Source organism: Coregonus lavaretus (assembly GCF_964263955.1).
Source record: "Coregonus lavaretus genome assembly, chromosome: 5".
Lineage (NCBI taxonomy): Eukaryota > Metazoa > Chordata > Actinopteri > Salmoniformes > Salmonidae > Coregonus > Coregonus lavaretus.
Genome location: NC_139992.1, coordinates 30,351,783 through 30,375,352, shown reverse-complemented (window position 1 = coordinate 30,375,352; position 23,570 = coordinate 30,351,783). Strand labels below are relative to the sequence as shown.

The window sequence follows — 23,570 nt, the reverse complement described above, 5'->3', positions numbered from 1 at the left end:
AAACCTCCAAAAACTCATATCAGCAAGTATGAAGTCTAGACAGTTATTCCTTATCACAAGCCATCATCGGTGGTTCTATAGTACAGGCAGTACAGACTTCATATCTGCCACGGCTTGGAGAGCCAGGGCCCAGAAGTGTTTTTAGAGAAAGTAGGCTAGGCTGTGACTGTGATTTACCACCAATAATCCATAGGTGGAAATCAATTGAGTTTTATCTGAAGTTCACTTTTGGTGGGCAGCAGCTCATAGTGTTGAGTTCATAAAAGTTGAACTTTTGAGGCCTTCCTGACTGGGCTGCTCTCTGGGATTATGACCTGGGAATTTACCTGGGTGACTTCATAACCAGTCAGAACAGTGATCTTGAGAGTGTAAAGGGCTTCCTCTGCCTTTTTTGCTTTATTATTACGTTTCATAATGCTCTCTGACTGAATCTACAACCTTCACTTTGCCTGTGTGTGTGTTCTCTCCCAGTCAATACAGGGGGTAGAACGGTAATTGTAGGAGAACAAGGGTATAGGTACACAATTACACCCCTTTACCCTCCGAGAGCCCCTCTGAGACGTTGTTGCCACAGTAATTAAAGTGAGTCATCGGGAGAGGAGGGTCAAGCTTCCTCTACATCCCATAATGTAGACACACACCAACACAACAGAGAATCAATAGACGCATTAAGTAATATCCTGCTATTATTGACTCCTAGTGTTATCCTAACAAGAGAGCGTGGCCGCTGAGCCCGCACCACAACAAAATACACGTCAACAAGCGTCAAAATCAATGGCAGGGTCTGATAGTGGCGACTACAAAGGTACAGAGGAAGCCCTCCATCTCTCCGTTAATTTCCTCTCTCTCTCTTTAATGCTTTGAGATAAACAAAATAACAGCCACCGCCACTGTCAGATCACACATACAAGGAAGTACGCACAGGGCTGTTGGACATCCCAGGGCTTGAAACGGCTATCTGCTCTGTGGCATCCCTGTGTAGTATGGAAGCCTATAAGGTCTTCCTCTCTCCCAAAGCCCAGGTAGTCTGTGTGACTCATCGATAGGGCTGGAGAGTTTGACCACCAGCTAAATTCTAAAGTCCTCATATGACCTTAAGGAAGTAGCTGATTAGTAGAATCAAGTGAAAAGCCAGGGCCACCCTAGAGCTACTGTATGTGTGAGAGTGTGTGAGTGTGTGAGAAAGAGAAAGAAAGAGAGAATGAGAAAGAGAAAGAGAGAGAGCAAAAGAGAGCAAAAGAGAGAGAGAGAGAGAATGAGAGAGAACGAGATGGCCTGTGAGCTTAGGGTCGTTCCCACATATGCACACTTTTTTGGTTACTACATGATTCCATATGTGTTATTTCAGAGTTTTGATGTCTTCACTATTATTCAACAATGTAGAAAATAGTAAAACAATAAAAGGGTTTTTCTTTACTTTTACTATTTTTTACATTGTACAGTCGTGGTCAAAAGTTTTGAGAATGACACAAATACTAATTTTCACAAATCTGCTGCCTCAGTTTTGATGATGGCAATGTGCATTTACTCCAGAATGTCATGAAGCGTGATCAGATGAATTGCAATTAATTGCAAAGTCCCTCTTTGCCATGAAAATTAACTTAATCCCCAAAAAACATTTACACTGCATTTCAGCCCTGCCACAAAAGGACCAGCTGCCATCATGTCAGTGATTCTCTCATTAACACAGGTGAGAGTGTTGACAAGGACAAGGCTGGAGATCACTCTGTCATGCTGATTGAGTTACAATAACAGACTGGAAGCTTTAAAAGGAGGGTGGTGCTTGAAATCATTGTTCTTCCTCTGTTAACCATGGTTACCTGCAAGGAAACACGTGCCGTCATCATTGCTTTGCACAAAAAGGGCTTCATAGGCAAGGATATTGCTGCAAGTAAGATTGCACCTAAATCAACAATTTTTCGGATCATCAAGAACTTCAAGGAGAGAGGTTCAATTGTTGTTGATTCAGCTGCAGGATTGGGACACCACCAGTGCAGAGCTTGCTCAGGAATGGCAGCAAGCAGGTGTGAGTGCATCTGCACACACAGTGAGGTGAAGACTTTTGGAGGATGGCCTGGTGTCAAGATGGGCAGCAAAGAAGCCACTTCTCTCCAGGAAAAACATCAGGGACAGACTGATATTCTGCTAAAGGTACAGGGATTGGCCTGCTGAGGACATTTTACATTTACATTTTAGTCATTTAGCAGACGCTCTTATCCAGAGCGACTTACTGTTAGTGAATGCATACATTATTTATTTTTTCCAACCCCCTGTGGGAATCGAACCCACAACCCTGGCGTTGCAAACGCCATGCTCTACCAACTGAGCTACATCCCTGCCGGCCATTCCCTCCCCTACCCTGGACGACGCTGGGCCAATTGTGCGCGGCCCCATGGGTCTCCCGGTCGCGGCCAGCTACGACAGAGCCTGGATTCGAACCAGGATCTCTAGTGGCACAGCTAGCACTGCGATGCAGTGCCTTAGACCACTGCGCCACTCGGGAGACGGGTAAAGTCATTTTCTCTGATGAATCCCCTTTCCGATTGTTTGGGGCATCCGGAAAACACCTTGGCCGGAGAAGACAAGGTGAGCGCTACCATCAGTCCTGTGTCATGCCAACAGTAAAGCATCCTGATACCATTCATGTGTGGGGTTGCTTCTCAGCCAAGGGAGTCGACTCACTCACAATTTTGCCTAAGAACACAGCCATGAATAAAGAATGGTACCAACACATCCTCCGAGAGCAACTTCTCCCAACCATCCAAGAACAGTTTGGTGACGACCAATGCCTTTTCCAGCATGATGGAGCACGTTGTCATAAGGCAAAAGTGATAACTAAGTGGCTCGGGGTACAAAACATTGACATTTTGGGTCCATGGCCAGGAAACTCCCCAGACCTTAATCCCATTGAGAACTTGTGGTCGATCCTCAAGAGGCGGGTGGACAAACAAAAACCCACAAATTCTGACAAACTCCAAGCATTGATTATGCAAGAATGGGCTGCCATCAGTCAGGATGTGGTCCAGAAGTTAATTGACAGCATGCCAGGGCGGACTGCAGAGGTCTTGAAAAAGAAGGGTCAACACTGCAAATATTGACTCTTTGCATAAACTTAATGTAATTGTCAATAAAAGCCTTTGTCACTTATGGAATGCTTGTAATTATACTTCAGTATACCATAGTAAGATCTGACAAAAATATCTCATAACACTGAAGCAGCAAGCTTTGTGAAGACCAATACTTGTCATTCTCAAAACTTTTGACCACGACTGTAGAATAGTGATGACATCAAAACTATGAAATAACACATATGGAAATATGTAGTGAACAAAAAAAGTGTTAAACAAATCAAAATATATTTTATATTCTTCAAATAGCCACCCTTTGCCTTAATGACAGCGTTGCACACTCTTGGCATTCTCTCAACCAGCTTCACCTGGAATGCTTTTCCAACAGTCTTGAAAGAGTTCCCACATATGGTGAGCACCTGTTGGCTGCTTTTCCTTCACTCTGTGGTCCAACTCATCCCAAACCATCTCAATTGGGTTGAGATCAGGAGATTGTGGAGGCCAGGCACTCCATCACTCTCCTTCTTGGTAAAATAGCCATTACACAGCATGGAGGTGTGTTGGGTCATTGTCCTGTTTAAAAACAAATGATAGTCCCACTAAGCCCAAACCAGATGGGATGGCATATCGCTGTAGAATGCTGTGGTAGCCATGCTGGTTAAGTAGACCAAAGGACACATTTCCACCGGTCTAATGTCCATTGCTCGTGTTTCTTGTCCCAAGCAGGTCTCTTCTTCTTATTGGTGTCCTTTAGTAGTGGTTTCTTTGCAGCAATTCGACCATGAAGGCCTGATTCACACGGTCTCCTCTGAACAGTTGATGTTGAGATGTGTCTGTTACTTGAACTCTGTGAAGCATTTATTTGGGCTGCAATTTCTGAGCCTGGTAACTCTAATGAACTTTTCCTCTGCAGCAGAGGTAACTCTGGGTCTTCCATTCCTGTGGTGGTCCTCATGAGAGCCAGTTTCATCATAGCGCTTGATGGTTTTTGCGACTGCACTTGAAGAAACGTTCAAAGTTCTTGAAATGTTCCGTATTGACTGACCTTCATGTCTTAAAGTAATGATGAACTGTCGTTTCTCTTTGCTTATTTGAGCTGTTATTGCCATAATATGGACTTGGTCTTTTACCAAATAGGGCTATCTTCTGAATACCCCCCCTACCTTGTCACAACACAACTGATTGGTTCAAACACATTAAGAAAATTAACTTTTAAGAAGGCACACCTGTTAATTGAAATGCATTCCAGATGACTACCTTATGAAGCTGATTGAGAGAATGCCAAGAGTGTGCAAAGCTGTCATCAAGGCAAAGGGTGGCTATTTGAAGAATCTCAAATATAAAATATATTTTGATTTGTTTAACACTTCCTTGGTTACTACATGATTCCATATGTGTTATTTCATATTGTTGACATCTTCACTATTATTCTACAATGTAGAAAATAGTAAAAATAAAGAAAAACCCTGGAATGAGTAGGTGTGTCCAAACTTTTGACTGGTACTGTATATACACACACACAGTAGCTTTTGAAAGGTTTTCCTATCTCCTAAAGCCCAGCGGGTCTGGTTCATCAATGGTTCATGTGCGTGTCTGTCTGGAGGATATTGACTGGTATTGACAGTCAGAATGGCTGCAATTACTCCAAAAGTTAGTCTGACCTCAAGGAAGCCTGTATAGTCTCTTTATATCTGCCTGGGTAATCTACTGTATATAACTTAACGTTCTGCCATAAACCAGAACTGCTTACAACACCACAATATAACAACCTACATCAAGGGGGCATTATCTTTCATGGTGTACATTGTGTGCTCTTTAAATATATTCTATAGGCATTGCCAGCCTTTAAGCAAGGCTCTTTATTTCGCAGTAGCATGTAGGTGTGATTTCGTCAACTCATACACTAGGTACGCAAAGGGCTGTTACGGTGACCATATTACAGACACTGTTGAGTCACGGTAAGTAGGCTTCTCCAAAACTGCGCTTTGATGCTGCTGATGGTCATTAGTAGCCTACCAAACTTACCAACGGCCAATAGCTAATGGCGGGTACTCAGCACCCTGTTGTCCCTCTAATCACTCTGATATCAATGCAAATGCATTGAAAATCAAATCAAATACTTTGTGAGAGACCCTGAGTTTGAGCGGAATAGGATCACTTGTTGTGCAGTGAGTCATGGAATGAAATAAGTGTTCCTATAAGCCCATGTTGAGCAACATTTCTATAGACTATGCTATGCAATTGAGTGAGAAAACAGAGTTTTGATGGTAGTCCCATGTAGCTCAGTTGGTAGAGCATGGCGCTTGCAACGCCAGGGTTGTGGGTTCGATTCCCACGGGGGACCAGTATAAAATAAAAATAAAATAATATTAATGCACTCACTAACTGCAAGTTGCTCTGGATAAGAGCGTCTGCTAAATGACTAAAATGTAAATGATGGCCTCTATTAAAAAGAGGAGGATCCCATCAGCTTCCTATAGGCTAGGCCTACTATATTTAACTTTCCTAATATTAAGCACACTGCTTCGCTTAACAACCGGAGTAGCCTACCTGGCTGGCAAAATGCAGGAAAAGCATCCTCCATTCGCTATTCAAGTGCAAACGGATGACATATTTTTTACCCTGCCCCTGTTCTGACAGGTGCATGACAATGGCCCATTCTAAATCAAAACTAATTTTCAAGTTGGCTGGATGTCCATTCTACACACGGGAAACTGGTGAGCTTGAAAAACCCAGCAGTGTTGCAGTTATTGACACAAACCGGTGCGCCTGGCACCTACTACCATACCCTGTTCAAAGGCATTTAAATATTTTGTCTTGCCCATTCACCCTCTGAATGGCACACATACACAATCCATGTCTCAATTGTCTCACGGCTTAAACCTTCTTTAACCTGTCTCCTCCCCTCAATCTACACTGATTGAAGTGGATTTAACAAGTGACATCAATAAGGGATAATAGCTTTCAGCTGGATTCACCTGGTAAGTCTTTCTCATGTTTTGTATACCCAGTGCTCTGGTCAAACGTAGTGCACTATATAGGGAGTAGGGTGCCATTTGGGAGATAACCAAGGTAGTAACACTTTCTGGTTTAATGAGGAAGTAGAATAGAGAGCGGGTGCTGTGTTTTTATGTCCTTACAAAACGCCTTCCTTGGCTCAGTGCTGTGCTGTAGCATGGTGTATTATACTGTATGCGATGGAACAAAGGAGAGTAGTTTGTTAGATAACAGCCTACCTGTAGATGTAGATGATGCGCTGCTGAGGCAAAGGAACACAATACAGGACACATACACATGCACACGCCTCCTACACAGAACCAGTACTTCAGCGCTGCAGTCCATTTTATCTCTCTGATACTTCATCGATCAATGAATGTAATTGACGAACCCTCAAGTCCACCGCCAGGTTGTAGTCAGACAGAAAAGCAGCAGACACTTTGGCCCTTGAGGGCCGTGCCACAGAGTTCTGCGCCATTGTCATATGGCAGTCTTTCAGAGGCTAGCTAGATCCTACACTCTGAGGGGAGGGATGGGAGGAGGTAGAGCAGCGATGAAGGATGGTTTGTTAACAAGGCTTTTGTTTAGTAATAGTTCAGTGGTGTTGAGGGAGGGGCTCATTGCTCTGAGTTGCTGACAAACAGATAGAGAGATAAAGAGCCAGAGGTAGAGGCCACAGAGGAGAGGAGATTGATGACCTCTGCTGGATAGGGCCTTATGAAGGAACACAATGGGAGAATAACACACACGCACATCACGCTGTGAGTGAGTGAAATGTGACGATTTGTGTGAATGCGTGCGAGTGTGTGTATGTGTGTGTGTGTGTGTGTGTGTGTGTGTGTGTGTGTGTGTGTGTGTGTTCCTGCACGCGTGTGTGTTAAGTATGTGTACGTACGTGTGTTTGTGGTGTGTGTTTACCTGGTAGGTATCCCAGAGGCGTATAGTGCAGCGTAACGGCAGCTCTCTCATCAGCAGGTTGTTCATCCAACGGAAGGCAAACTGGAGATACTCCACTTCATACTGCTGCATGTGGACGTGCACCGTTTCTGAAACACACCCATACACACAGACTCGTTAAACACTGAAATACACACACTTCCATCAAACACTGATCAATGCACGCACACACATATCTACACACATTCCCATCAGACACCGATGAACACACACATGCGCCATTCACATGGACAGCCGCTGATAACCTTCTGATAATCACAGCACACACACAACTTTCTTTTTCCATTGATAATGGCTGGGCGGTCAGACAATACAGCAGTAATTACATAGCCATCAGTGGACCTCTCAAAGAACATTAAAGCTACTGTAGAGCTAGGGAGAAAGACAGCATTATAACAGTGTGTGTGTTGGGTTGTGTATTAGAGGTCTTCACGGGTCCATAAAGTTGGACCCATTCTGAAATGGACCTGGAGCTTTCTCACCTGGACCCGATATGCATAAATATTTGTTCTTTTTATATAGAGACCCGTTCCGAACGGACCCGAGGACAACTAGACCCATTCCGTATAGACCTGGTCGGATCCAGATCCGGTCTTTTCCGAGTGAGGGAAGCAGCAGAAAAGTCATTTGTTAAGGTACTTTATTAAACCGGGGCTGATAAAGAGCGAGAGGAGGGAGAAAGAGGTGCCGCTCTAGCAGGCGGGGGAGGGGCCGTACTGTGAGCGATTGACACAGGGAGCAGGGAGGGAGAGGCGAAAGACAGCAACCAACTAAGCCGACTCGTACTACAGTAGACTAATAGCTGCCATAACTAGGTTATTTATCATCAAATATTATAATGTAGTCCCGGTCTTGAGCTAACGTTAGCTAGCTAGGCTAAATTGAAGCTACAGTGCACGCGCTTTCTCAACCAACATTTACAAACAACAACAACTCCATTCATATATTAAGTAGAAGCCTACTTGTTGGTCGTTATAGCCTATACTTCTCCTTTAACTTTTCATTTTGTCATTTTAATTCCATCTTCCATTGTAGCTCAGTTGGTAGAGCATGGCGCTTGCAACGCCAGGGTTGTGGGTTCGTTTCTCACGGGGGGCCAGTATGAAAATGTATGCACTCACTAAGTCGCTCTGGACAAGAGCGTCTGCTAAATGACTAAAATGTTTTTAAAAATAGATACACTATATATACACTGCTAAAAAAAATAAAGGGAACACTAAAATAACACATCCTAGATCTGAATGAATGAAATAATCTTATTAAATACTTGCTCTGATGTGTTGTATCATCATGGAGGAATTCATGAAATAAGTATTCTGATGTGTAGTATCATCATGGAATAATTCATGAAATAGAGAGATGTGTTGTATCATTATGAAAAGCGATAAACGTCTTTGGTAGACGAACGTAGAAAGATGCGAGGTTCGAGTCCTCAACATGACGAGATTATGGAGTGTATGACATTATACACTGCTCAAAAAAATAAAGGGAACACTAAAATAACACATCCTAGATCAAATGAATGAAATAATCTTATTAAATACTTTTTTCTTTACATAGTTGAATGTGCTGACAACAAAATCACACAAAAATTATCAATGGAAATCAAATGTTTCAACCCATGGAGGTCTGGATTTGGAGTCACCCTCAAAATTAAAGTGGAAAACCACACTACAGGCTGATCCAACTTTGATGTAATGTCCTTAAAACAAGTCAAAATGAGGCTCAGTAGTGTGTGTGACCTCCACGTGCCTGTATGACCTCCCTACAATGCCTGGGCATGCTCCTGATGAGGTGGCGGATGGTCTCCTGAGGGATCTCCTCCCAGACCTGGACTAAAGCATCCGCCAACTCCTGGACAGTCTGTGGTGCAACGTGGCGTTGGTGGATGGAGCGAGACATGATGTCCCAGATGTGCTCAATTGGATTCAGGTCTGGGGAACGGGCGGGCCAGTCCATAGCATCAATGCCTTCCTCTTGCAGGAACTGCTGACACACTCCAGCCACATGAGGTCTAGCATTGTCTTGCATTAGGAGGAACCCAGGGCCAACCGCACCAGCATATGGTCTCACAAGGGGTCTGAGGATCTCATCTCGGTACCTAATGGCAGTCAGGCTACCTCTGGCGAGCACATGGAGGGCTGTGCGGCCCCCCCAAAGAAATGCCACCCCACACCATGACTGACCCACCGCCAAACCGGTCATGCTGGAGGATGTTGCAGGCAGCAGAACGTTCTCCACGGCGTCTCCAGACTCTGTCACGTCTGTCACATGTGCTCAGTGTGAACCTGCTTTCATCTGTGAAGAGCACAGGGCGCCAGTAGCGAATTTGCCAATCTTGGTGTTCTCTGGCAAATGCCAAACGTCCTGCACGGTGTTGGGCTGTAAAGCACAACCCCCACCTATGGACGTCGGGCCCTCATACCACCCTCATGGAGTCTGTTTCTGACCGTTTGAGCAGACACATGCACATTTGTGGCCTGCTGGAGGTCATTTTGCAGGGCTCTGGCAGTGCTCCTCCTGCTCCTCCTTGCACAAAGGCGGAGGTAGCGGTCCTGCTGCTGGGTTGTTGCCCTCCTACGACCTCCTCCACGTCTCCTGATGTACTGGCCTGTCTCCTGGTAGCGCCTCCATGCTCTGGACACTACGCTGACAGACACAGCAAACCTTCTTGCCACAGCTCGCATAGATGTGCCATCCTGGATGAGCTGCACTACCTGAGCCACTTGTGTCAGTTGTAGACTCCGTCTCATGCTACCACTAGAGCGAAAGCACCGCCAGCATTCAAAAGTGACCAAAACATCAGCCAGGAAGCATAGGAACTGAGAAGTGGTCTGTGGTCACCACCTGCAGAACCACTCCTTTATTGGGGGTGTCTTGCTAATTGCCTATAATTTCCACCTGTTGTCTATTCCATTTGCACAACAGCATGTGAAATGTGTCAATCAGTGTTGTTTCCTAAGTGGACAGTTTGATTTCACAGAAGTGTGATTGACTTGGAGTTATATTGTGTTGTTTAAGTGTTCCCTTTATTTTTTTGAGCAGTGTACAAAAGTATGTGGGCACCCCATCAAATGAGCGGATTCGGCTATTTCAGCCACACCCGTTGCTGACAGGCGTATAAAATCTAGCACACAGCTATGCAATCTCCATAGACAAACAATGGCAGTAGAATGGCTTTACTGAAGAGATTAGTGACTTTCAACGTGGCACCATCGTAGGATGCCACCTTTCCAACAAGTCAGTTACTCAAATGTATGCCCCAGTCAACTGTAAGTGTTATTGTGAAGTGGAAACATCTAGGAGCAACAACAGCTCAGCCGCGAAGCGGTAGGCCACACAAGCATACAGAACAGGACCGCTGAGTGCTGAAGCGCATAGCGAGTAAAAATGGACTGCCCTCAATTGCAACACTCACTACCGAGTTCCAAACTGCCTCTGGAAGCAACATCAGCACAAGAACTGTTCGACGAGAGCTTCATGGAATGGGTTTCCATGGCCGAGCAGCCACACACAAGCCTAAGATCATCATGCGCAATGCCACGTCTGAGTCTGTAATACCAACATGTTTCAAGCAGACCACCATAGTCCCTGTGCCCAAGAACACTAAGGTAACCTGCCTAAATGACTACCGACCCGTAGCACCCACATCTGTAGCCATGAAGTGCTTTGAAAGGCTGGTCATGGCTCACATCAACACCATTATCCCAGAAACCCTAGACCCACTCCAATTTGCATACCGCCCCAACAGATCCACAGATGATGCAATCTCTATTGCACTCCACTCTGCCCTTTCACACTTGGACAAAAGGAACACCGATTTTGCAGGTTTTCCTACTTACAAAGCATGTAGAGGTCTGTAATATTTATCATAGGTACACTTCAACTGTGAGAGACGGAATCTAAAACAAAAATCCAGAATATCACATTGTATGATTTTTAAGTAAATGCATTGTATTGTATGACATAAGTATTTGATACATCAGAAAAGCAGAACTTAATATTTGGTACAGAAACCTTTGTTTGCAATTACAGAGATCATACATTTCCTGTAGGTCTTGACCAGGTTTGCACACACTGCAGCAGGGATTTTGGCCCACTCCTCCATACAGACCTTCTCCAGATCCTTTAGGTTTCGGGGCTGTCGCTGGGCAATACGGACTTTCAGCTCCCTCCAAAGATTTTCTATTGGGTTCAGGTCTGGAGACTGGCTAGGCCACTCCAGGACCTTGAGATGCTTCTTACAGAGCCACTTCTTAGTTGCCCTGGTTGTGTGTTTCGGGTCGTTGTCATGCTGGCAGATCCAGCCACGGCCCATCTTCAATGCTCTTACTGAGGGAAGGAGGTTGTTGGCCAAGATCTCGCGATACATGACCCACCCATCCTCCCATCAATACGGTGGAGTCGTCCTGTCCCCTTTGCAGAAAAGCATCCCCAAAGAATGATTTTTCCACCTCCATGCTTCACAATTTGGGATGGTGTTCTTGGGGTTGTACTCATCTTTCTTCTTCCTCCAAACACGGCGAGTGGAGTTTAGACCAAAAAGCTCTATTTTTGTCTCATCAGACCACATTACCTTATCCCATTCCTCCTCTGGATCATCCAGATGGTCATTGGCAAACTTCAGACGGGCCTGGACATGCGCTGGCTTGAGCAGGGGGACCTTGCGTGCGCTGCAGGATTTTAATCCATGACGGCGTAGTGTGTTACTAATGGTTTTCTTTGAGACTGTGGTCCCAGCTCTCTTCAGGTCATTGACCAGGTCCTGCCGTGTAGTTCTGGGCTGATCCCTCACCTTCCTCATGATCATTGATGCCCCACGAGTTGAGATCTTGCAGAACGACGGTGATTGACCGTCATCTTGAACTTCTTCCATTTTCTAATAATTGCGCCAAAAGTTGTTGCCTTCTCACCAAGCTGCTTGCCTATTGTCCTGTAGCCCATCCCAGCCTTGTGCAGGTCTACAATTTTATCCCTGATGTCCTTACACAGCTCTCTGGTCTTAGCCATTGTGGAGAGGTTGGAGTATATTTGATTGAGTGTGTGGACAGGTGTCTTTTATACAGGTAATGAGTTCAAACAGGTGCAGTTAATACAGGTATTGAGTGGAGAACAGGAGGGCTTCTGAAAGAAAAACTAACAGGTCTGTGAGAGCCGGAATTCTTACTGGTTGGTAGGTGATCAAATACTTATGTCATGCAATAAAATGCAAATTAATTACTTAAAAATCATACAATGTGATTTTCTGGATTTTTGTTTTAGATTCCGTCTCTCACAGTTGAAGTGTACCTATGATAAAAATTACAGACCTCTACATGCTTTGTAAGTAGGAAAACCTGCAGAATCGGCAGTGTATCAAATACTTGTTCTCCCCACTGTATGTGAGAATGATATTCATTGACTACAGCTCAGCGTTCAACAACACAGTGCCCTCAAAGCTCATCACTAAGCTAAGGACCCTGGGACTAAACACCTCCCTCTGCAACTGGATCCTGGACTTCCTGACAGGCCGCCCCCAGGTGGTAAGGGTAGGTAACAACACATCCGCCACGCTGATCCTCAACACAGTGGCCCCTCAGGGGTGCGTGCTCAGTCCCCTCCTATACTCCCTGTTCACTCATGACTGCATGGCCAGGCACGACTCCAACACCATCATTAAGTTTGCCGATGACACCACAGTGGTAGGCCTGATCACCGACAACGACGGGAGGAGGTCAGAGACCTGGCCATGTGGTGCCAAGACAACAACCTCTCCCTCAATGTGATAAAAACAAAGGAGATGATTGTGGACTGTTCTCTCTGCTACTGCACAGCAAGCGGTACCGGAGCGCCAAGTCTAGGTCCAAGAGGCTTCTAAACAGCTTCTACCCCTAAGCCATAAGACTCCTGAACATCTAATCAAATGGCTACCCAGACTATTTGCATTGCCCCCCCACCCCCCACCCCGACTAACCGGTGCCCCCGCACATTGACTCGGTACCGGTACCCCCTGTATATTGGCTCGCTATTGTTATTTTTACTGCTGCTCTTTAATTATTTGTTACTTTTATTTTATATTGTATTTTTGGGGGGGTATTCTTTCTTAAAACGGCATTGTTGGTTAAGGGCTTGAAAGTAAGCATTTCACTGTAAGGTCTACACCTGTTGTATTCAGTGCATGTGACAAATACAATTTGATTTGATTTGATTTTGTAAAGTTCACCGCCATTGGACTCTGGAGCAGTGGAAATGGAGTGATGAATCACGCTTCAGCATCTGGCAGTCCGACGGACAAATCTGGTTTTGGCGGATGCCAAGAGTTTGGTGGAGGAGGAATAATGGTCTGGGGCTGTTTTTCAACGTTCGGGCTAGGCCCCTTAGTTCCAGTGAAGGGAAATCTTAACGCTACAGAATACAATGACATTCTAGACGATTCTGTGCTTCCAACTTTGTGGCAGAAGTTTGGGGAAGGCCCTTTCCTGTTTCAGCATGACAATGCACCCGTGCACAAAGCGAGGTCCATACAGAAATGGTTTGTCGAGATCGGTGTGGAAGAACTTGACTTGCCTGCACAGAGCCCTGACCTCAACCCCATCGAACACCTTTGGGATTAATTGGAACGCCGACTGCGAGCCAGGCCTAATCGCCCAACATCAGTGTCCGACCTCACTAATGCTCTTGTGGCTGAATGGAAGCAAGTCCCCGCAGCAATATTCCAACATCTAGTGGAAAGCCTTCCCAGAAGAGTGGAGGCTGTTATAGCAGCAAAGGGGGGACCAACTCCATATTAATGCACATGATTTTGGAATGAGATGTTCGACGAGCAGGTGTTCACATACTTTTGGTCATGTAGTGTATCGCCTAACTTTTGCTACACACAGAGGCTTTATGACTGTAGCTTATTGCCGCTTTGATGACTTATGATTGGCCAACAACAAGCTACACGAGCCACACTCCACTTGTGAAAAGCAAGAGCAGCAGCATAAATGATTAAATGTATCTCGCTCTCTCTCTACTGCAGCAGTTGCGTTCGGATCTGTACGGTCCCTTCCGGACAAGTCAGTTAAAATTACACATACCCGAGACAATCATATCAGATCCGTTACATTATTTAGAATTCTGGATCCAGAACTGCTTGTGTAATGGATTGGGTCTCGGGTATTCGGGTACAGGTGGATCTGAAGACCTCTAGCGTAGACTATTAATAAGCTCTGACACACATACAATCAGTCCTCTAACCAGTGACACGGACACTGAAATCTGCATTATCAAAACACAAACCATCAAAAAATCTGCTTTTAAACCATTTCACTTGCAATTTATATTTAAAGACAACAGTGTTTGTTTGCTTCAATAGATTTATCAGGGGAGTGCAACTCGTTTTTCTTCACAGACAATAAATTAATGCAACACATTTGGCAGAAAAAAGCTTTGCTTTCATCTGATGAAAATAGAAGTGCAACACTATTTAGCCAGCAGCCACATAAGTACATTAGCTTACAGGGAGAAAAAAAAGGTATTTGTTTCCAAAAACGATGCATGGCCATCTGATTCCTCATGTTTTTCATAGAATAATGTAGCCAGCTACATTTCCTAATGTTTTGCTTGAAGTTCATCTTGCATTTTAAATTGCTACCGGAGAAAATGAACACGACCCCTGCTGTACCCATCATGATTCACTTCATTTGTTACCCGACAACACACACACACGTCACATTGGTTCGTTCTCGCATGCGCACCCACACAAACACTCTCAGATGGTGAGGTAAACAGTGAACACTTTCTCTCTCGCTCTCTCGTCTCCACAGTTTAATTATCACATAGCTATGCTCCGCGTAAACAACTTAGGCCTACCCTCATTAACAGTGAATAAATCACAGTGATATATCACGTCGAAACAGCTTCCCTAATAAGAGGCAACCAACACTCAGAATACCCACTTTAGAGGAGATACAAAAACTCTTCAAATTAAACTTCTCACATGTAGTCAGAGGAGATGGCTTGGCTAAAGTACACTCAGATCTGGTACCAGGCTAAGACTAATGGTAAGAGGAACCATCCAACAGTGACAGCGAGAGACACAGAGAGAGAGCGAGAGAGAGAGAGCGAGAGCGAGAGCGAGAGCGAGAGCGAGAGCGAGAGCGAGAGCGAGAGAGAGAGAGAGAGAGAGAGAGAGAGAGAGAGAGAGAGAGAGAGAGAGAGAGAGAGAGAGAGAGAGAGAGAGAGAGAGAGAGAGAGGAGAGAGAGAGAGAGAAAGAGAAAGAGTAGTCTGAGTTCCTCCTGGTCCCCTGGAAGTTAATTAGTTAGTCATTGTTTATCTGTTCTAGAGGCAGTAGAAGCGAGGAACAGCTGTTATAGCTGGGGAAGGAAGACAGAGAGAGTGAGATGATTATTAGTGTTTGCTTCAGTGCTACCACTCTTTCTGCAATAGAGAACATCATTTTACTCTGTTACACCCCCAGGGAGGAGGGAAGCACCTACTTTCAGCTAGGAACACATCTAGAAGACTTGTTGTGGGCAACTAAGTACAGTACAGTTAACATGATTAGGCCTACAGTTAAAACAGCTGGAAAGTGACTTGGTTGATGGTGAACAAAGTAAAGTCAGCGGTTGAAATTGTTTGCCCTAAAAAGTTTGCGAGAAGTCAGACTATACTATGGTAAAGAAGATGCAAGTTTTAGCAGGACTGTTTGTTAAGTAGAGAGTTTTGTAGAGAGTTTAGCACTCGGGCAGACTCCAGCTGGCAGCGCACGGCCTGCTAGGTAGATTTGGGGTGCGGGAGGACAGTTGGAGGTCAGGGGTCAGAGAAAAGACAAGTGAGGCTGCTGAGCTGCATTCTGCTGAGCTCCACACTTCTCCCTGAGTTCTGCTCACCTCCATCTATCCCATAATTACATCTATGCCATGACCCTCTCTTTATCTTTCCTCATTCTCTCTCCCTCTCTATCTATCTCTCCCGAGTGCACTCTTTATCCCTCATCTTTCTCTCTCCTCTTTCTTTACTCAGATCTCTTTTTCTTCATCCATCTCTTTCCCCCTCCCCCTCTCTTTACTCCTCTCTTTTCCTCCCTCTTAGCTCTGCTTTCAGGGTGCTTGCCTGTCTGCATGGGTTCTCTGCTCAGCTTTTTCTATTACTTTACCAAACCTCCTGTCCTCTTGACAGCATGCACCCTGAAAGATAGGTCCTCTATAGAAATACTTTTCCATGACATACCAACAATGTGTCTTTCCGTGTCTGTGACTGAGCTCTGACGTTGTCCTTGTCATTTTTCAGTGTCAGGCAAAGTTGATTACATAAGGAGATTGACAGACACCACAACAAGCCTTCTTCACCCTCCATACTCTCACTTACAAAAATTGTCAAAGCACAATAAACAAATATAATTTTTTGATGCCAATGAATTCATGTATATTTGAATTGCTTTTATGGTAAACAATATAGCAATATGCATAGTGTTACTAAGACGGTAGAGGAAAGTCAAGCTCTATAGGCCTGTGTGAATCAATAGGTGATGTGTAGGTGGATTGAGAGGTCTAGAGGAGATGAGAGGAGCTCAGAGGACAGGCAGGGAGATCAGAGGCGGGGTGACTGCAGGTTAAATCCTCACAGCAGAGACTTGATGTCAGATCAACATGAAGCTCAGCCATGGACCTGTAATCACAGGCATACTTAAGAGAATGAGAGAGAGCGAAAGACACACACATAGGCACGCACGCACAGTCACACACACACACACACAAACATGCACGAACGCGCACAAACACAGAATAATCGCAACAGTACCTTCTAACATCTTCAAACAAAGGAAAACTACAAGGCTTTTCTTCATAGATACACTAGTCAACTTTTTTCTATAATTCTATTCATACTTCTGCCTCAACAATCGAACCATGGGAGTCTTACAGGTACATGATTCGGAGTGCAGAAACCATGCTGTTTCTCTTGCATAAATAAATTAACCTTTAGTAATTTGCATGCTGATGAACCCTGAATGTATTCTGTATTCACACACAAAGAGAGAGAGATAAGAGGAAACATTTACAAACCTTACGGAGAGAGAGATACTGTTTTTTTTAGGGGGTAGATCAGCTTTAATATTGCAGATAAATTGTAGCTTCCGGTGAAAGTTAGCGTGCCGGTAGAAATTACATGCTTTACTGTTCCGATAAGATAACGGGGCTATCGTTTAATACTGTGTCGTTAATTAGAGCGAAGCAACTGATTGTTGCTAAAAGCCCCCGGCGACGGTTCTGCCTTTTGGCTCAAAAGTGGAGGGGATAAAATTAATTGCATAATGAGAGGAGCAGGGGTGGAGAGGTGGAGAGTTACACAGACTAGAGACTGCTCTGTTTTAGGTATAGAGTCAAAGTGGGAATACCAGGGCCTCAGAGAGAAGATCAATAGGTTAGGAAGATCTCAGCATCCAGATCAGGACTAAGTGGCTAGAGCGTTAACTCACCTGGTGTCCCATGTCCGAATCAGTCAGACACACACACTAGCGCTGGGACGATAAACCAAATATTTTTCGACCAAACATTATCGCAGGCATTTTGCTGATATCGTTCATTACGATAAGTAGCCTACACTAGAGAAATGTGAAGTTTGAAATGAAATGTTTGGTAATATGGGTGATTGTTCATGGGACAACTGATGGCTACAACCATCAAACTACTAGTAGTAGTTTAAAGGATAATAAATAAATAAATAAATAAAATGTGGTGACATTAATGTTATAAACGTATCGTTCTATGTATCGTTATCGCGTCAATTCAGGCAATTTTTTGCGATATGGATTTTTGTCCATATAGCCCAACTCTAACACACAGACACACACACACAGACACAGACACACACACACACACACCTAGACCACAAGAGTCATCTCACGCTACGCTACCACTCAACAGCCTAATGGTCCAACTGATAGAGCAGCCCATCATAACTAATGGACATAAACCTCCATACCTGTCTGCATTTCCCAACACTTCTGGAAAACGGTGTCTCACTCACTGACCAATGTCACCTGTAACATCAACTCAAGTAGAAAATGAAAAGTGAGTATAAAGGATATCTTTAGCTGTGGTAGGCTAAATGCATGAGAAACTACCTCCCCGTTTTGGCTTAACCTAGGTTTTGTACCCGTCTCACTCTCCTGGATTGAAGGTGACCGGTTTCTCCTCCTCATGTATCTAGTGTACACCCTGTGCACTACCTCCTCAGTGCATTGTTTTGTTGTTATTCTGTCTCTCACTGTCCAAATAAACCTACCATTAAAATTATAGACTGATCATGTCTTTGTCAGTGGGCAAACGTACAAAATCAGCAGCCCATCTTTCTATTCTTGACAAACTCCTTGTAGCATATTACATGTTAATACCCACACATCTAAATCAACAGATCTATCAACTTATGAAGCCTGTTCTTAAAAAGCACAAAACTAAATGTGCGATCTCGACTACTACGACAGCTGGACAGACAGCAGTGACCCTATGGCAGCTACTGTATGGTGAGTGAACACATTGGCATGATTGACTGATTTCTAAAGCTATAGTGAGTGAACACATTAGCATCGACTCCTTTCTAAAGCTCCACACTGCCCAGGCCATCCATCCACAACCATCCATGGGGAGTGTATTTCTGGAGAGCAGAGTGAGAAGAGAGGAGACCAGCTGTCGTGTCCTGCATCAGTCGGTCAAACGTACACAAAGCCCAGAGAGAGGGAGAGAGAAGGGGAAAGGAAATTGGAATGGAACAGAGAACAAGAGGACACAGGGAGATCAATGCTGTGGGGGGGGGGGGGGGGGGGGTTCTTTGTGTGAGATCTGATACCCACTGCTGCAATAGCTTCACACCAGTCTTTTAGAGAAACACAGCCCCACACAAAGGAGGAGAGGATAGAGAGGAGGAGAGATGTGTATTACTCCTGCTGTGTTGTGTGGAGAGGAGATTAGGCCCTGAGAGAGAAGGGAGGAATGCCATGTGGAGGATGAAGAGGAGATATTACATTTTACATTTACGTCATTTAGCAGACGCTCTTATCCAGAGCGACTTACAAATTGGTGCATTCACCTTATAGCCAGTAGTACAACCACTTTACAATGTGTTTTTTTTTATAAATTTTTTTTGGGGGGGGGGGGGTAGAAGGATTACTTTATCCTATCCCAGTTATTCCTTAAAGAGGTGGGGTTTCAAATGTCTCCGGAAGGTGGTGAGTGACTCCGCTGTCCTGGCGTCGTGAGGGAGCTTGTTCCACCATTGGGGTGCCAGAGCAGCGAACAGTTTTGACTGGGCTGAGCGGGAACTATGCTTCCGCAGAGGAAGGGGAGCCAGCAGGCCAGAGGTGGATGAACGCAATGCCCTCGTTTGGGTGTAGGGACTGACCTTGGCGTTCTAAACACACGCACGGAAGGAAGGAAGGAAGGACAGATGACAGTCCCAGAGGCTACATGCAAACCAGGTCTTAGTTAGAAGTGAAAAATGTACTCTTCTGATTGCCTAAATTCAACACACCTGATCTTCCAGGTCGGTTAAATCAAAAACATGAACTGCCTGCGGCACTGCAGGACCAGGGTTGCCTACCCCTGTACTAAAAGAAGCAGGGTGGTTGTTTTGACCCCAGACGGGTCGCTCACCAAAATGTGTTGTTGATTCGTCAGGGGAATATCGGTGCCTATTGGAGGTTGAACGTTCATTCCTCCGCTAAATTCTGCGGGGACTAGTCAGAGAGCCTAGACTATGCTCTCTGTTATATAGGCTAATGTACAGTATGGACCTAGCGCTACACAGAGGCAGAGAAAAGGGAGAGTTCTTGAGGCATCGTGCCAAACAGTTCTCTCTCCACCCCTGTCGATTTGAGGCAAGTGTGGGGTGGTGGAGGGTCCAGGCAGGGCTGTGCTCTCCTGCTCTCTCTCTATTCCCCTCTGTTCTGTCTACCTCTCTTCTATCTCTGCTCTCTCTTTCCCTGCTCTGTGTCTGTGCTTTTCTCTCCACTTGCTCGCTCTACTCTGCTCTCTCTCCTTTGCTCTCTGTTTAAGGGAGATAAAGGCAGGTGAGCTGGCAGTGTTTGGGCTGAAGGGCAGAGAGCGAGAGACTGAAGGACGGACCTGAGCCGCTGACAGAGAGCAGACGAGTCACAGGGTAGGACGGGACGAAGCATTAATGCAATCAGACACTGGGGTGAGATCAGCACCACTCCCCTACCTCTCCTCTCCCATACCCTCCTCTCGGTACCTGGTGGTCAAATTGACTGTATCAGCTAAAGTATCAGGTAATACAAGACTCTGGTGTAAGTCCATATATCACAACAATACAGATCAGCTTCTGTATTATCATCATCAGGTGGAGATCAGTTTCTCATATCATCACCGATTTGATCAGCAATTCCATCTATCAGCATCACCGCAAAGGACAATGCAAGGTGAGGTCAGTTCACCATCACACTGTTAACACGTAAAGCACCTTGAAAAGTCCTATAAAATGCAGCATCATTAGTATCTAGTATCATTGCAGTATTCCTACAGTGTACAGTCTGGGCAGATATTGTGGTTGATGTTCAAGCATGATGTGGCTATTCAGCTGTATGACCACAATGTGTCTTTGCTCAAGTTCATGGCTGAAAGCATCACGAGTGAGGGACAGTTTAGGTCTCTCTCTCTACCGCTCACACCACCTCCACGCCCTCCTTCCCCTCCCATCTTTCTCTGTCACGTCCAGTCTCTCCCTTGTGCCTACAGACATTATGTCAGGCAGGGCTGGCAGGCTGGTCGGGTTCTGTCATGTCCCTGTGGCGCTAAGCTAGCTCCTTCCTTTCTGTCACCTGACAGAGCAGAGCAGAGCCATATGGCTGAGGAGCCAGAGGAGAGCTTCAGGAGCATGTCTGAACATCAGGGCCCCGGCCCACCAAGTAGAACCAATCTGGCCAGCCCATCTCTCAGTCGTACACCTCCAGCCCTGGCTAACACACACCTTATCACATCAGAGACTGTGGTAGGGGAAACACTACGCAGTGATAATAGGATTAAATACAACCTGGCTGGTGTACCACATAGAGGAAGAGACTAAGGCTTGATATGTGTCTCTGAAGGAAGGGAATGTAGCAAGGGCACTGATCTCTCTCTTCACCACAGCTGTTGCATCTGATGCTTTCTTCTCCTCTTCCCTTTTTCTTTCTCTCTCCTTCACTGGCTCCTCCTCTACCTTTCTCTTTCCCTTTTCTCTCTTTTTTCCTTCTTGTGCCCTGCTGCTCTCTGAACAGCTTCCTCTTTTCAAGATGTAAATTCCAGTGTTGAATGGTGGTTATGTGTTTTTTTTAAGTCACTCTGGGGCTTTGTAGGACTGTTGTTACACTGTGCTATTATCCCACAACGACCCTCTTGGAGCCATGTCCTGTGTCAGGTTTAATCAGCTAGCAGAGTGGTGCTGTTTTACATCTCCCTTGGAACAGCCCTAATGGATCTAGTTACGCAGAGGTGGAAATCAATCCACACCAACTCATGCTCACACGCATATACAGTGCATTCGGAAAGTATTCAGACCCCTTGACTTTTTCCACATTTTGTTACGTTACAGCCTCATTGTAAATTGATTAATTATTTTTAAAAAATTCCTCATCTATCTACACACAATACCCCATAATGACAAAGCGAAAACAGGTTTTTAGAAATTGTTGCAAATTTATTAAAAATTAAAAACGGAAATATCACATTTACATAAGTATTCAGACCCTTTAATCAGTACTTTGTTGAAGCTCTTTTGGCAGCGAATAAAGCCTGAGTCTTCTTGGTTATGACGCTACAAGCATGGCACACCTGTATCTCTGCAGATCCTCAAGCTCTGTCAGGTTGGATGGGGAGTGTCGCTGCACAGCAATTGCAGGTCTCTCCTGAGATTTTAGATCGTGTTAAAGTCCAGGCTATGGCTGGGCCACTCCAGGACATTCAGAGACTTGTCCCGAAGCCATTCCTGCGTTGTCCTGGCTGTGTGCTTAGGGTCGTTGTCCTGTTGGAAGGTGAACCTTTGCCCCAGTCTGAGCTCCTGAGCCCTCTGGAGCAGGTTTTCATCAAGGATTTCTCTGTACTTTGCGCTCTGTACATCTTCCCCTCGATCCTGACTAGTCTCCCAGTCCCTGTCGCTGAAAAACATCCCCACAGCATGATGCTGTCACCACCATGCTTCACCGTAGGGATGGTGCCAGGTTTCCTCCAGACGTCACGCTTGGCATTCAGGCCAAAGAGTTCAATCTTGGTTTCATCAGACCAGAGAATCTTGTTTCTCATGGTCTGAGAGTCCTTTAGGTGCCTTTTGGCAAACTCCAAGCGGGCTGTCATGTGCCTTTTACTGAAGAGTGGTTTCCGTCTGGCCACTCTACCATAATGGCCTGATTGGTGGTGCTGCAGAGATGGTTGTCCTTCTGGAAGGTTCTCCCATCTCCACAGAGGTACTCTGGAATGACGATCGGGTTCATGGTCACCTCCCTGACCAAGGCCATTCTCCCCCGAATGCTCAGTTTGGCCGGGCAGCCAGCTCTAAGAAGAGTCTTGGTGGCTCCGAACTTCTTCCATTCTAGAATGATGGAGGCTACTGAGTTCTTGGGGACCTTCAATGCTGCAGAAATGTTTTTGTACCCTTCCCCAGATCTGTGCCTTGACACAATCCTGTCTTGGAGCTCTACGGACAATTCCTTTCACCTCATGGCTTGGTTTTTGCTCTGACATGCACTGTCAACTGAGGGACCTTATATAGACAGGTGTGTGCCTTTCCAAATCATGTCGAATCAATTGAATTTACCACAGGTGGACTCCAATCACGTTGTAGAAATATATCAAGGATGATCAATGGAAACAGTCTTAGCAAAGGGTCTGAGAATACTTATGTAAATAAGGTATTTATGTTTTTTATTTTTTATAAATTAGCAAAAATGTCTAAAAACCTGTTTTCGCTTTGTCATTATGGGGTATTGTGTGAAGATTGCTGAGGATTTTTATTTTATTTTAAATCCATTTTAGAATAAGGCTGAAATGTAACAAAATTTGGAAAAAGTCAAGGGGTCTGAATACTTTCTGAAGGCAAACACACATAATGATTTGCACACGCACCTGTATTTGATTATTTGTTATTTAAATAGTTATTTCCTGTGTATTTGAGTATTTGTGGGCCAAATCAACTACATCTATTGGAAGTATTTTCAAATAATTTCCTATAAATAGCCTACTACTTTAAAGTATTTTCAAAAACATATTTCCAAATACATTATTTAAAATACCAAACAGACCTGGTTCAAATGCATGTACTTCCTAGATGAAGAAATAAATATATAAATGCAGAAATAGATGTACTTCCTAAATTAAGAAAGCTAAATCAAGCTACTTTCTAAGTTCTATCACAGACTCTGCTGGTGATTAGTCTATATTTTGGAAAACAGTTAATGCACTGAAGCATGGAAATTCCTCTCCTTCCCTGCATAAGCAAGTTGTGTCAGACTCTGGCATCATTACTGAGAAAAATGAGATAAGTGATGCTTTCAGCATTTTATCTCTGCAGGCTTTTTATTTTAAGAAATGGTGGTTTAA

General features: G+C 44.7%; 1 protein-coding gene across 1 annotated transcript in view; it reads right to left on the bottom strand.

The window, feature by feature from the left end:
• LOC311129131 (TBC1 domain family member 22B-like) overlaps window positions 1-23,570 on the bottom strand; it is a 193,745-nt gene that overhangs the window by 45,018 nt on the left and 125,157 nt on the right. The window contains exon 12 of the mRNA XM_084161423.1: window positions 6,984-7,111. Within this exon, the coding sequence (XP_084017549.1) occupies window positions 6,984-7,111 (128 nt within the window). The remainder of the gene's footprint in view (window positions 1-6,983; window positions 7,112-23,570) is intronic.